The 14,831-nt window shown below is 33.3% G+C and overlaps 2 protein-coding genes across 3 annotated transcripts; one reads left to right on the top strand and one right to left on the bottom strand.

The window, feature by feature from the left end:
* The first annotated feature begins 468 nt into the window (after positions 1-468).
* Positions 469-4,112, top strand: LOC122600006 (tyrosine--tRNA ligase 1, cytoplasmic-like). Its single transcript, XM_043772635.1, has 10 exons — positions 469-728; positions 1,015-1,165; positions 1,592-1,875; positions 1,951-2,047; positions 2,138-2,243; positions 2,318-2,400; positions 2,781-2,926; positions 3,046-3,151; positions 3,355-3,414; positions 3,921-4,112. Exons 1-10 carry the CDS (start codon positions 637-639, stop codon positions 3,939-3,941), a joined length of 1,146 nt encoding a protein of 381 aa, XP_043628570.1. The 5' UTR covers positions 469-636; the 3' UTR covers positions 3,942-4,112.
* A 5,652-nt stretch (positions 4,113-9,764) lies between these two features.
* On the bottom strand, positions 9,765-13,213 carry LOC122600702 (transmembrane protein 128). Of its 2 annotated transcripts, none has more exons than XM_043773456.1 (4): positions 12,386-13,131; positions 11,364-11,528; positions 10,613-10,664; positions 9,765-10,139 (listed from the first exon to the last, which is right to left on the bottom strand). In XM_043773456.1, exons 1-4 carry the CDS (start codon positions 12,640-12,642, stop codon positions 10,047-10,049), a joined length of 567 nt encoding a protein of 188 aa, XP_043629391.1. In that variant the 5' UTR covers positions 12,643-13,131; the 3' UTR covers positions 9,765-10,046. The 2 variants fall into 2 exon arrangements, with proteins under 2 accessions (XP_043629391.1, XP_043629392.1); XM_043773457.1 differs by having other exon boundaries at positions 10,054-10,139; positions 10,581-10,664; positions 12,386-13,213.
* Between the last annotated feature and the right edge of the window lie 1,618 nt (positions 13,214-14,831).

Below are 14,831 nucleotides of genomic sequence, written 5' to 3'. Positions count from 1 at the left end.
TCTCTGCGATAAGACGGGACGATGGTGGGTTGGTGGTGTGGCAACGATAACAATGGCGGCATCAACATAGCGGTGAATGTAAAATTAATTGATGTAAAAAAAAGATATGATGATTTGTATCTCCAAAGTTAGAAAAATACAAATAATTTATCATATTTGAAATCCTTTTCGAACATATAAAAATTGTTAAATTTTCAAGAAAACTTTCCAATCAAAATGGATCTCATGAATGACATTGCTCACTTTAAATGGGCTTAAATCATAACTCAATGAAAATGGGCCTAACAAATTCCAATCACTCAGAGGTGCACAAAAACCGATTAACCTAACGATACGTAACCGGTTCCTAATTGATCCTTACTTTCAAAACAAAATTTGATTTTTATCCGGTTAACCTATAATCATTTTTAAAAAAAAATAATTAACCTATATTTATCTATTATTATCTTTATTTATTGAACATAACCCTCACACAGTCAACCACACCCGCCGCTGGCCGCTGTATCGTGAAACAAGACCTCGACATAAACATAGATAGAAGACAGAAACATTCAACTAGCATTATTATAATTCAAAAATCACTAACCTAAATCTTGGCTGTGTGACTGTGTATGCGTCACGGACCTGCCGCTGAAGATGTCACTGGAAGAAGAACTTGAATCACTTACCATCACTGAAGATTCATCATCATCATCATCCAATTCTGCTACCACTACGACTACTACACAGTAAGCTATTTTTTGGAATTTCAAAACTATTATTCTTTCTGTATCAGGCAAATAAGCATATAATCAAAAACCCAAACAACCCTTTCTTTTTTTTTGATGGATTTATAATTATGTATATTTGTACTATTGTATATATGTATGTATGGTTACTTTACCTTCCCATACACCGTCGAGATACTGGGACCCAAAACCCGTGGAAGACGGCATTGGGTGCTTAAATTACTTTACTTTATGTATGGTTAAATATGATAGTGTATATATAGAAATTGAGATTGAATTGTTTCAGGATGATGAGTGTAGAAGAAAAGTTTCAGATAGTGAGGAGTATTGGGGAAGAATGCATTCAAGAAGAAGAACTCATGAACCTTCTTGCTAAGAAGCCTCAGCCCATCTGTTACGATGGATTCGAACCTTCTGGCCGAATGCATATTGCTCAGGTTTTTTTTTGCTTTCGTATTTCTACAATGCACTTAGATTATGTAATTATACGTGTTTTCGCCATAGTTGTAGGTGGTTCATTGTCTTCTTTTTTAAGTAGTTTTGGAAAAAAAGGAAGGGACTTGTGCTTGTTTCTTGCTAGATAAGTTGACGTAATTAGTTGATTTATTACAAGGTGTTAGTAAGTTGCTTATGTGTTTTAGCCATTGGGGTTGGTGGCCCATTGGTAAGGTCTTTGATCTTGGGAGGATCCACCTGGGTTCGAGTCTCACTTTTCACATTTGTGGGGGTGGATTGATTGGGGATTTTTCGAGAGTCCTAGGTTTCATCTCAGACATGCGTGTAATTTAGGAATAGATGTAGATTAGAATGCCGTTCAAAAAAAAGTTGCTTATGTGTTGTGATTTGTGTTAATTATCGAACAGGGAGTTATGAAGACCATCAATGTTAATAAAATGACTTCTGCTGGCTGCAAAGTCAAAATTTGGATAGCAGATTGGTTTGCTCAATTAAACAACAAAATGGGTGGTGATTTGAAAAAAATAAAAACTGTTGGAGAATACTTGATTGAGATCTGGAAAGCCGCAGGGATGAACTTAGAGAATGTTGAGTTTCTTTGGTCTTCCGAGGAAATTAATTCAAGAGCACATGAGTACTGGCCTCTTGTTATGGATATTGCCCGAAGAAACAAGCTTCCTAGGATAACAAGGTACGGGGATTATTTTGTTTAACATGTTATGGTATCATCATGAAGATTCATAAAATTGCGTTATGGATGTTTTAGGTGCTGTCAAATTATGGGCCGGAATGAGCAAGATGACTTGACTGCTGCCCAGATATTTTACCCATGCATGCAATGTGCAGATATATTTTTTCTTAAGGTTATTATTATATCTTTTTCTCAACGATACATGAACTTTTGTAGATTTGATGAGTCATTGATTATATACCATATATTTTTGTTGGATTAGGCTGATATTTGTCAGCTAGGGATGGATCAGCGGAAAGTTAACGTTCTTGCAAGGGAGTACTGCGATGACATTAAACGGAAAAACAAACCTATCATTTTGTCTCATCGTAAGATTCTATATATTTGACTAGTTATTCTTTTTGTATTATTGTGATTTTTAAACTCTGCTCTTGCTTTGCAGACATGCTCCCTGGACTATTGCAAGGACAGGAGAAGATGTCAAAGTCTGATTCTTCTTCGGCAATATTTATGGAGGATGAGGAGGTACGATTTTGTTTGGCGATATGGCTGGGTTGGGTAATATCCTAAAATGGGTTAGGTCAACCTACATTTACCTTTTTATTCATCTTGTTGGTTTTTACAATTGATTAGTGTGTTATATATGATATTAAAAGCTATATTTACATTTATTTGAATCCATCTTTTTCTCGTTAACGCCACCCAAGTTCGACCCATTCATTATGCAAGTGGGTTGAAATTTCCAATTTGCCACCTTTACCCTCAAGAAGTAAGGCTTCGTCCCACGTTTGTATTACCTTTTTACTGGAAAAGTATAAAGTTATGGTTAATCACACAGTAAAAGATTGTGCTTGTGACTTGTTCAATCATATAGTATTAACTGTTTGTGCTGATGAATGCCTCAGGTTGAAGTTAATTTAAAAATAAAGAAAGCATACTGCCCACCGAGTGTTGTTGAAGGGAATCCATGTCTTGAGTACCTCAAGTACATTGTATTTCCATGGTTTAATGAGTTTAAGGTTGAAAGGCAAGAGAAAAACGGAGGTGACAAGTGAGTTTTTGAAACATTAACTTGCAATTTGATTGATGGCTAAGGGTTCTTGCCTTCTTGACTTATGGCAAGCCTGCTGATACTCGTTTTTGTGTTATATATTTTTTTTTAAAAATCAGGGTATTTACCACCTACGAAGAACTAATTGTTGATTATGAGAAAGGGGAGTTGCATCCTGGTGATCTAAAACCTGCTCTATCTAAAGCCTTGAATAGGATTTTGCAGGTATATATTTTCATTTTGTTTTATAAGATCTGTGTGCATGAAATATCTTGCAAGGATACTAAACTTTGTGGGCATTATTTTTTTCCCTGTTAGTATACATCTGGGCTTTTGTACTCGAAGTCACAAAACCTGTTCTAACGAAAATATCAATTGCGTATAGAGCATGTATTTATTAGTCTGAACATGACTTGTCTGTCTTGCAGCCTGTACGTGATCACTTCAAAAATGATCAGAAGGCAAAGGATTTACTGAAGAAGGTTAAGGTATGCATCCTTCCATCGTTTTGTATCTTACCTCTAATCTAGATTTTGTATAGAGGTGGCAGAGTGGGTAGGTTAGGTATTAATTCAATTCTAGTAGTTTATTTCAGAGTCAAATTGAGTTGAGCCGAAACAGTTTCTGGATAAAGGGGTTAGGGAGATGTTAGAATTTAAATTTGCGCTTGGGGTGTTTTTAACGTGTTTGAATCTATTTTAATTTTAGTTTCCTCTTATTTAAGTTTATATATTTCATCCCCTTAACCTAGCTCAAAATTATAACCTATTTGTAAGTAAATGGTCCCAAAATTCCACCTCATTCAAATAATTGGCTTTAATGGAAGTGCTATTGTGGGTGATTAACGTTATTCCATATTTTTGTAACGACAAAATCGAGTTTCGTTCAGATTTTTCGTTCCATTGTTTATCAAATGAAGTCAATTATGCAAGTCTACTTTATTCGCATATGTGGTGTGTGGATAGTATCTTACTCGTATATATGATTGCTGCAGGGTTTCAAGGTCACAAAGTGATTAGCGTTTTTCCGTATTGTTGTAATGATGATATCTAGTTTGGTTCAGATATTTTGCTTCGTTGTATGAAAATGAATTCAGTTATACAAATCCAGTTTTTCCACATACTTGATTGGTATTAGCTATTTAAGATTAATATGTAGTAACATTTGAAATGCGGTTTTGTTTGAACTAGTTGGGTAGAAAACAGTCAGTCAGTATTTTATTTACACATCAGTGTCCTTTTGGTCTTGGGTATTTGAGTTCGAGTAATTGCTTCTATATTTCATCCACAACCCCCCCCCCCCCCCCCCCCCCCCTCCCCAGTTTGGTTAGTCCATGTCTTATAAGTCATAGATTCAGTAAACTGTAATTCCAAATTAATTTATAATGAAGGCATGTTTATTGCAACGCTCTGATACGTCGCAAAAGCCCTTATTCGCGAAAGTAGCCTTTCTCATGAAAGTTCCTGTTAATTATCCAGCTTTTGCAACGCTCGTAGACTAGTGGGATTTTCAGTTTATTTTAGCAAGTTTTAGCTATTTTTTTAGCAATTTTTCGTAGTTGACAGTGGCTTCTTGCCGAGCATTTCAACATGACTTGTATCATTGAAATTAATCAATGAAAGTGTGATTATTCTGGTATAAATCAAATCCAAAGATAAAATTCTGGTTGCAAAAAACGAAAATGGGAGCCTTGGAATAAATAAGGCTTTAGTACTCTACAAAAGAAGTATTCGAGAGGGAGCCGAAGAAACTACCTTGTGGATTCGCTGACCAGATGGAGTTTCAAAGGATCTTTGTTTCTCAGTGAAATACGGCATGGCATTGTTGCGTCACTGTCAGGAGTTACAAGAGGGAACCCCTTGGTTCCTAAGGGGTGTTTGGTATGATGGAATGGAAAGAGGAGAAAGGGAATGGGAAAGACTTCCCTTGTTTGTTTACGACGAAGAAAGAGAATGAGAAAGAAGAAGAGGGAATCAATTAGAATGGGTGAGAATGGAAAAAAAAATTTTTTTTTTTTAAAGATGTTATATGTAATAAATGTATTATTATTTAAAATTTTATTTTTTATATATATATATTCATTCTCTGTGGGTACCAAACAACAGAATTCATTCTCTTTCCAAATACTCATTCTCTTTCTTATTATTTTCATTCTCTATGATTCCTTCCTACCAAACACCCCCTAAGAAGATCAATATTCACGTATTGAGAGTTCTTTTGGATCGTCTTCCCACCCGTGTTAATCTATTGAAAAAGAGAGATGGGATATGATTGATATCTCATCCAGTGGAGGAGCTATGTGTTAGCCACGGGTGGCTATGACAACCCCACAATTTCTATAAAACTTTATATTTTTAGTATTATTTCTAAGTATTTAATCAGTTTTAAGGTAATTGGCAACCCCAAACTAGAGTAATTGACTTTTGTAGTTTAACTTTACACTTATTAGTATCATGAAAACTGTTTAGCGACTCCAAGAAAAAAATCAAGGCTTCGCCAATAATCCCATCTACACTTTGTCCCTTATGTTCTGAAGCTGAGGAATCCTATTGCGTACGTTTGTTCTCCTATTGCAGAAATCAAAAGAGAAAAATGTGCGAAGAAAACCAAGAATAAACCCGGGAAATAAAACTCAAACGATTAAAACTCAAACGGATGTCAAAATCGATCCTAACGCTAGTATGCGGTGTGACATGGCGAAATCCGATGGTACATGACGTGGTGGTCAGTGAATCATCATTCACTATTTCACTTCGACCACTTTTAATAAGAAAAGAGTAATTCTCTATTTTAATTAGCATTTTGAAACAATTAAAAATTCTAAAAGACAATTATGTTGTTTAGGATTCAAAGTCAACAAGATAAAAGGTCAACGTTTGATAATAGATAGTTTACAATTCAGTAAGGGAGATGATCTCTCCACAACAATTATTGTCCATGCGCAACATTTATGTTGAATAAGACTGTTTTACCCTTATGTTTAATTTTTATGTTTGACCCTTTTGTTTTCCCCTCATTCTACTTTAACACCAAAACCCACTTATAAAGCTTGAAACCACCTTACCGTAACAACTAACAAGACTGGCTCGCCTATATAGCTACAATAAAATAAGAGAGGTGATCTAATTGTCTATTCAATTCTCCCATCCATAATTTTTAGTTTTTTACTTGCCTATTTTTATAAAACAGATATATATAGCTACGTACAATACAATATTCAGAAACCACCAACCCATATTCTTGACATAATGTTGTCCATCTCATTGATGCTATAAGTCGGGAAGAGCTAAAAACTTATTCCAAATTACACCGAACATATTACAATTTGAAAACTCAATCTCAAACTTATCCCAAAAAAACCAAAGTAATTAAATAATCTAAAACAAATTCTCGTCTATTTAAGTTCGAAAAGAAAAAAAAAACAAAACTTGGCTAATAACCAATAAAGTAGGTAAACAATTTATTTATTCACCGTGGAACATAACATATTATTCATCATGTGTGGAAATAAGTAAATATTATACTACACAAAATAGGTAAAATATAAAAATAAAGGTCATTGAATCACAAAGATTACATGTGTCTCTAACTCTCTGTAATATTAACCGATCCTGCAAATAGATTTGTCGGGAATGAGAAACATGTGGGGTGGAAAATAACCTATAGGGTTTTATTTTGAAAGACATAATCTTAAAGGTAAAATGAGAGGGTAAAATATTAAAATTAAAAATAAGGTTAAAATAGTCTAGTTCAATATAAATGTTATGTATGAACAATAATTGATGTGTAGGGATCACCTCCCATTCAGTAATGGTAAAACTGCAAAGGCAACATTAAATGGTTGTGGTTTTTGTAGTTCTTCATTTTTTGTCTAAAATGTATTCATATATAACTGGAAACCAAAAATTTAAAACAAATGTTTGAAACAAATAACTGAAAAAAAATAAAAATTAAATGATTATAACATAACATCATCTATATATACAATTAAACAGACCATTAGCTAGCTAATATATATAGAGGTGGAACAGATATCCACTAAATTAATGGACATGTTTAGTCCAATGTATTGTATGTATTGTGTCTACTATATCATTGAATATCTTGTCCAATTAACACAACGACCCTTGCTTGCTAGTATAATACATACAGTACTTCAAATGATATACTCGTATACTACTTCAAGCTAGCCTGCCTGGAGGAGTCGTCGTCATCTAATTAACACGTATGGTTCCTCACAGTAGCAAAGCCGACGGAAACCATGGCAATGACAAGAGTCAAAGCCTTCACTTTTGCAGACGTTGCCGCAGTTGGAGCTGTTGAAGCAGAACCCCTGAAAGAGGTCCGGTTGTTGGCCTTCAGCATCAACATGGCGGTGGTGTATCTTACCGTGGATGAAGATGAAGGGAATGGGCCGCTGAGAAGAACGGTGATCATCATAGTAGAAAGGATGAGAGTAGATTGTGCCATGTTAATTATTTATGCTTCCCATGAATGGCCGTTCTTCCCTCTTTATATATATAGCCCAACTTAATTAATCCTTAATTAATCCTTAATAATAATAATCCTTTTATTTTATTTTTTTTATATGTATTAAAAACTGAAATAACTATGATGATCACCGTTCTTCTCAGCGGCCTAGAGTAGGCCGTAGGCCGCTGAGAAAAACGGTGATCATCATAGTTATTTCAGTTTTCAATACATATTAAAAAAAATAAATAAAAGGATTATTATTATTATTGCCGGAGGAGTTGTCGCCGGCCTAACAGGGTTCCTCGCACACGGAGGAAACCATGGCAATGACCGGAGTCAAAGCCTTCATTTCTGCAGACGTTGCCGCAGTTGGAGCTGCTGAAGCAGAACCCCTAAAAGAGGTTGTTGTTGCCCTGACAGGTTCAGCAACCTCCGTTTTCGTAACAAATTAACCCACAAAACATAATGTTAAGATATAGGTAATATGTGTGTGTGCAATATAAAATGAGCGGATGGTGGTAGTTTTCTAGTTTTTAGAAAACACATTGTGTTTTTAGAAAACACAATTAAAACACGTTGTGTTAAATTGAGATCTTTTGGTCAGTTTTCACATAAATTTTAGTTTTCAATATAGTATATTACAACTAATATATATGACTGATATATATGATGGAACTAAGGTATACGAAAGTGAAAGGTTTGGATGGAGAGTGTTTTCCATTTACAGTATATATATACACATATATTCATATGTATGCATATGTGTCTGTGTGTGTCATGACAAAGGTGTGTCTCAATGTTGTTGGCTTGTTGCAGGTAGTTCATCTCAATGTTGTTGGCTTGTTGCAGGTAGCTCATCTCAATGTTGTTGGCTCACGAAGATCATGTGTGTGTCTATGTTTTCTATCCACCCAACAACTACGTGTATAGAGATAGGTATAGATATATAGTATGTATGACATTATACTGCCCCCATCCTATATCCAAATAAAACACCTACAAATAGGTTAATATATAGTATATTATCACCATATATATGCACATATTAAACCAATTAAGATCTAATAACAGTGGCTTCACCATAGTACCACACTAAAACAAAGAAACTGTTGAGAAATGAGGTTTGATATATTCTCAATATTAGCTTTGATATTATTTGCAAGTGCGCCGTGCGCGTATTGGGCGAGTTTGTAGATAATTGTATAGTGTCTAGCTATATGTGTGAAATGAAGTTCAAGGATAAAAGTTGACGTTGGTTAGATAACTTCAGTAATGGTAAAACTGCAAACTCAACATTGGTTGTGGTTTTTGTAGTTCTTCATTCTTTGTCCATAATGTATTTTTCATATTATCATATATAACTGGAAAAACTAAATCAATAAAATGCGTTTGAAATAATAACTGAAATAAGATTAATGTGAAAAACAAGGGAAGAAAAAGCAATGATTTCATTTCATAACTAAATATTTATTCATACAAAATAAAACTTCCTATATTGACACCCAGGCCATACCAATTACCAACACCAAAAAACACCCACAAACTGTGGTTTCACTGTTCTTTGAAAGCCTACATCAGATGACACTACTGCATCAAGCTGCCACCAACTACAGTCCCGGCTTGACAGTTTGGCAAGCAGAAAGGCAATAACACTATTCTAATTTTATAAGAAATTTTCTATTAGCAAATAGCTATTATGAAAGACATACTATTGTAATTTTATAAGAATTTTTCTACTTAAAAGATATACAAACTTATCTTAGCTCAACGGGCCAAGTTCAAACCTAGTGCCGTTAAAGGCTCTGAAATTGGTACAAACCTGGAAAGATGGAAACTCTTGACCATGATATCAGCAGGTGCAACTTATACTCTTTTGAGTAATAACTATAACTTATCCACTATTGAGCCTATAAGTTAGTGTTCCTTTACAGGTGTTTGACGAAACCGATTCTAAATCTTACTTTTTTGTTTTTTCAGACCATAATAACAAGATCAAGAGGTGAAAACTACATGAAAAGTTACTATTATGGGTAAGTGTAAAAAAACTCAAACTTTAGCTGATATTTGAAGCCACAATAACTAATATCATTAAACGAACATACATGATATATCCAAACACCCTCATACTTATATGGTCATACCTAAAGCTATACATCATTTCACCTAAAACAGAGAGAATATACATAAGTACATATCTACATAAGCTTTCAGATAAAGAACAAAGACAATGTATATAAATCATATATCACCATAAAAGAAAGTGACATAAACCAAATTAAAAAAAAAAGAAAAAAGAAAAAAAAAAAAAAGAGAGAGAGAGAGAGAGAGAGAGAGAGAAAAACACACACACAACACAAGACAGTAATTGACTAACTCATTCGAACTATCAATCAATCACTATAAAAACTGTTTCCTTTCTATCTGTTCTAATATAATCTGACCTGAGATTCTTCTAATTTCACAAACTGATGTGTTCATTAAGACAGTGAAATAAAAAACAAGGAAACGAAAGAGGCCGATTCATACAAGAAATATCTGCCAGTTCTGTTGTTAGTATCGTTTATAAATTGCGAGCATGATTGCCAGAGAGACAAACCTCCAATCTGGGGTGTAAATGCTTCAATCAATGCGAATATGAACAAGGATATCAGTCAATACGGAACATATCTGATGGTTGCTGCTTAAACGTCCCGAGAACCATGTATGGCAATATTACCATACAAGCCATGAACAATGTGAACTGCAAACAACAGAGATAACAAAGTCCCCATCAAAAGACATTTTGCAGTAAAGATATACTTTAGATATAACTCAATAAGAGGGACAAAACAGGAATGCCAAACGGGTCACATAACTAGTCAAAAAAGGTGATTTTTGGAAAGCGTCAGGTTGACACGAAACTGTCCAGAAAACTCAAATTTTCTATAAATAATGGGTGTGATATTTATGATTAAAAACTTATATAAATTCGATAGTTAATACTCAGCAATAATGTAATTTTTAGGTTCTATGCAGTAATATACACTTTGAGCAAAACTTTGTGCAAAATTTGGCCCTACTGGCCTATTTAACCCTTTGTTTTAAGATCTTTCTTTTTTGATGGTTTTGACTTGTTAGTTTCTCAGGGATAATATATAACCCGAAATGACCCATTCATAAGTAAATGAGTTAAACTTGCCACCTCTAATAAAATGAGTGATCACGTTCAATTACCACTAGAGGGAGGGTCAAGAAACTCCAAATTGGCCACAATGCAAAACAGAACCTGCAAAGGAATAAGTAACATATGATGAACGCAAATGTAAATAAATTACTAAGTGAAGAAAATTGCAAATCTAGGGGATTCAGATGTGCTTTTTTTGAGTTATTAATGCAGCATGAAGAAGGAATTAGCAATTAACACTTTTACAGTTTGGGATAGTTATATAAATTATAGTATCTCCATAACACTCTTTAACAGTAACTCTATGTTTTAAAGTAGATGATCAGTATATAATATTATAATTTCAATTTTCTCACTAGTTTCAAAGCGATTATTATGAATCGTCGAATCGAAGTTTGCAGACAGCAACTCCTTTACTTATTTACTGTCACTTGAATAATGAGGGTCAGATATTCATGTGCTTAACGTTACGAGGTAGCTAGGTACGTTTACATATAGTTGACAAATAAGTTTTCAAGCAAAAGTTCATATATGACTAACCAAATTAAAACATTGTCCTTATATAGGTAGAAACCCGTGTGCCAAAAGTTAGGGATAGTTGGGTAACTCTACATCATCTTAATAATCAGTATCTAACTCCAACCCCTTACTTAATAATCCAAATTTTATTGTTTAAACCTAACTAAACAGAAAATCACAATAATGACAATATTTCCATGAACACCGTAATAATCAGTTTAAAAAGCATATCCAATAACACCCTGTTAAACAAGGAAAGAGAATTATAGAAGTTTGTCTTACAAACAAAAAGAGACGAGCCCCAACATGGTAACACACGGGAGGGCATCTGTACTTGATATTTCCCACCTCTCACTTGACTTTCTGACACCCCATACTAACATACTTATATACACAAAATAAGCAACATTTAAGCTCACGCCAAATAACCCAAGATACAACGGTGTTCTGCACAAAACAAAGAACACTATGTCAAATAAAGCTTAAAGAAACACATTCTATACCTCGGACTTACTACACTGAAAAATGCAGACATGCCTGGTTGACTGGTTCTCAATAAGGTTTTGAAAGCAAATGGTATCACTCATGATAAGGATGCTAAAGCCATCCCAAATAATACTTTTTAGATGCAAATACTAGAGAAACGAAAACAAAAGCTACATCATTCCATAAAATATCCTTACTATTAACATGAACGGATCCATGGTTTCCAACAAAGGTATGCTTTGTCCAAAAGAACTCTTTCCAGGGAAGCACTATATAAACTATTTTCTATCTATTTGTCAGACCATCAAACATTACAGGTATACTTGTTCAAGTTAACCAAATTGTTCTGAATTAGCTCAAAACATGTCAAAATGCAAACCCTCTGAGATACTCGACGTTCTCATGTGTCATTATGAATCATGATAGGATCCAGCCTGCTGCTTATTAAAATTAAATGAAAACACAAATGTAGCAAGGTTTGGTGTGATTTCGAGAGGTTAACATCTTTTCCAACAATCTTCAATCCAACCCTACTTCAATAGTCAATCAATCGCACTAAATCATAACTCATGATCCCTATTTAAATAGTTATCAATTTACTATTCCTGACTCACTTTCAAAAAGGAACAATATCCGTTTGTTTTAATAGTCTGATGCATCAACAGGGCAATTCTAATGACCTAAAGTAGGCTACAAATTATTTTACACACAGATATGATATTGCTACATATAAAATGTATCAACAACATCATTATCATAAAGCATTATATTTTCACATAAAAACACAATCTAGAACAGCAATTCAAACGAAACCGTACCTTCTAATCCTACCATCATGAAACAAGATATATATCAAGTTAGAATGCCAATCTCCCAAATATATTATCAAAACTGCAGAAGCAATCCAAAGTACATTCTCCAAAACCTCAACCCATGTTCTCGTTGTCGGAAAAACAGGCGATTGAGACCGAATTCTAGAACAAGCATCGTCTTCAAGATCATCACCACTTGAAGCATACCCTTGACTATGCCTCTGCCTCATTAGCCCACCAGCAGTTGGTGTTCCACCAGACATTTTTCTCTTTTCTTTTTTTATATATAGATATACTAAATTTATATAAACTTCACTACTCCAAAAAAGCTTTATAAGAAATCTTGACTAAGATTTTATATTCTCAGATATAAAATGTTAAAGCCAATGGAGCAGTATCAACAGCAATAACTAGTCTAATAAAAAACTTAAAATCTTTGAAGAAAATATAAAGAATTAATCCAAGATTTTAACCTAACTACTCCAACTTTAAAATCCCACTTTAAAAAATCATAAATTTAACAAAACCCACAACTAAAAGTCTAAACATCCAAATTCTCAACAAACCCACATCATATATTCAAATATTAAAAACAATAAAGATTGAATTTTGAATAAAACCCATCATCTGGGATGTCTTGCTGATCAAAACCCAGATGGGTTTTAGGAAAAATATTAAAAATAATTGATAAAAATATTTTTATATATTTATATATAACTAAAAATGGTTAAGCTGAAAAATGTTGATGGGATGAAATTAGGAAAAGGGGTTTTGGAGTTGGAGGGGATCTGTGTAACAAGGGCTGGTGGAAACATATAGAAAGATTTTGCAGTTTGGCACACACCAGATTTGTTGCTTTTTTTTAATCTAGTTTAAACCCTATTTTTAATTAGATTATTTTTTAGTTTAACTCGGAAGAATGTTTTTTATTGGATAACAACACTCATTATTCATGAATTTCAATGTGGTTTTTTCATTACAAACAACACTATTTTGAAGTGTTTTAATATGTAAAAAAGAGAAAGAAAGAAAATGTTTTTTACGGATTTTAAGTCTCAATATTTTGACGGTGTATGGATAGATGTAAACAAAACCTTTACTTAAATAAAGATTGCTTTCATTTTCTACCTAAATGCCCTCTAACTTTTGTATAGAATGATGATCAAACCTTTTGTTATATAAAGAGTTATAGTATAAAAATGTCTCTTTTCACCTTTTTTTTATTGTTTTGTTATAGTTGAAATTTTTATATTAAACGTATTGACCTATCTGATAACAGGTAAGTAATGAAATGTATGAATATAAAGTTATAGGATATAAAGATAAAAAATATTTGTTTCGAAAGATAAAAATATACTCATTATTTAGAAAGGTATTTTGGTATTTTTTGTTTTCTAAGCCCAAGCTGTTATCCAAATTTTAATTTAAGTAGATTATGAGCTTATATTCATTTAGATAAAAAAAAATAAAATTGATTGAAAGTTCGAAACTTAAAAGAGAAAAGAGAAAATTGATTGAAAGTTCAACACTTAAAGGTAAAACTATATCAGATGTGGAATAATAATCGAGTGTTTAAAGAATAGAGAGACTCTTTGAAATTTCTGTCATAATCACATATGGAAGCTGTTAGACTTGTAATGTAAAAACAGTTTGAAAGATTGAAAAAAGTGTAAGCATCATGGCATGTAACGGCTAATGCATCTGTCTTATTCTCGGTTTTTAAGTCCAAAGTGAATATTGCTTAAATATTTCGGGGCCTTTGTTACTTGACGGCTCTAGAGTCTAGACAATTGCACAACACAATTCTATCGTAAACTGAAACTGAATGAATTACAACAATAGTATTTGATTTTAACCAGTTTCGTGTTAGCATAATTTTTGGATATTTATTATTAAAACAGTCTTTAATTAAGCATTTTAAAAGGGAGATGAGTGGTAACGGGTTGGCTGGTTCAACCTATTGAGGAACACCGTCGCCATCCCAACGGGTTGGGGTTGGGCAACTTGGGCTGGCTTTGAACCAACGACTGGCTAGACAAAAAAGAGACGTTGGAGCGTGTGGGGTGGACGTGGGCTGTGAAAAAATGATAGCTGACAGCCTGACACAATTATTTAGACAAGACCAAAACTTAAATAAAATAAAATAAAAAGAAAAGTTCTTGTTGGAGAAGAACAAAGAGTAGCGAGAAGGAAGATTGGAAGAAGCTGCACCATAAATTTCTCTTTTTATCTGTGTTAGTTCACATTTTTCAATTTAAACATGTTTATACAGAAGGTACCTACATGTAATATATTTTTATATTATTATCATCTTTACTTATATTATATATATATTGTTATTTAACAATATTATGATTATTATATTAAAATTTTAATAAATGAAAGTAATATTTAATTTAATTATTTAAAAATAAATTTAGGAGGATTAAGAAGTAATAAATGACATGAAAAA

Source organism: Erigeron canadensis, chromosome 5 (assembly GCF_010389155.1).
Source record: "Erigeron canadensis isolate Cc75 chromosome 5, C_canadensis_v1, whole genome shotgun sequence".
NCBI lineage: Eukaryota > Viridiplantae > Streptophyta > Magnoliopsida > Asterales > Asteraceae > Erigeron > Erigeron canadensis.
Note: the sequence above shows the minus strand (reverse complement) of the source record. Positions and strands in the feature narration are given on the sequence as shown.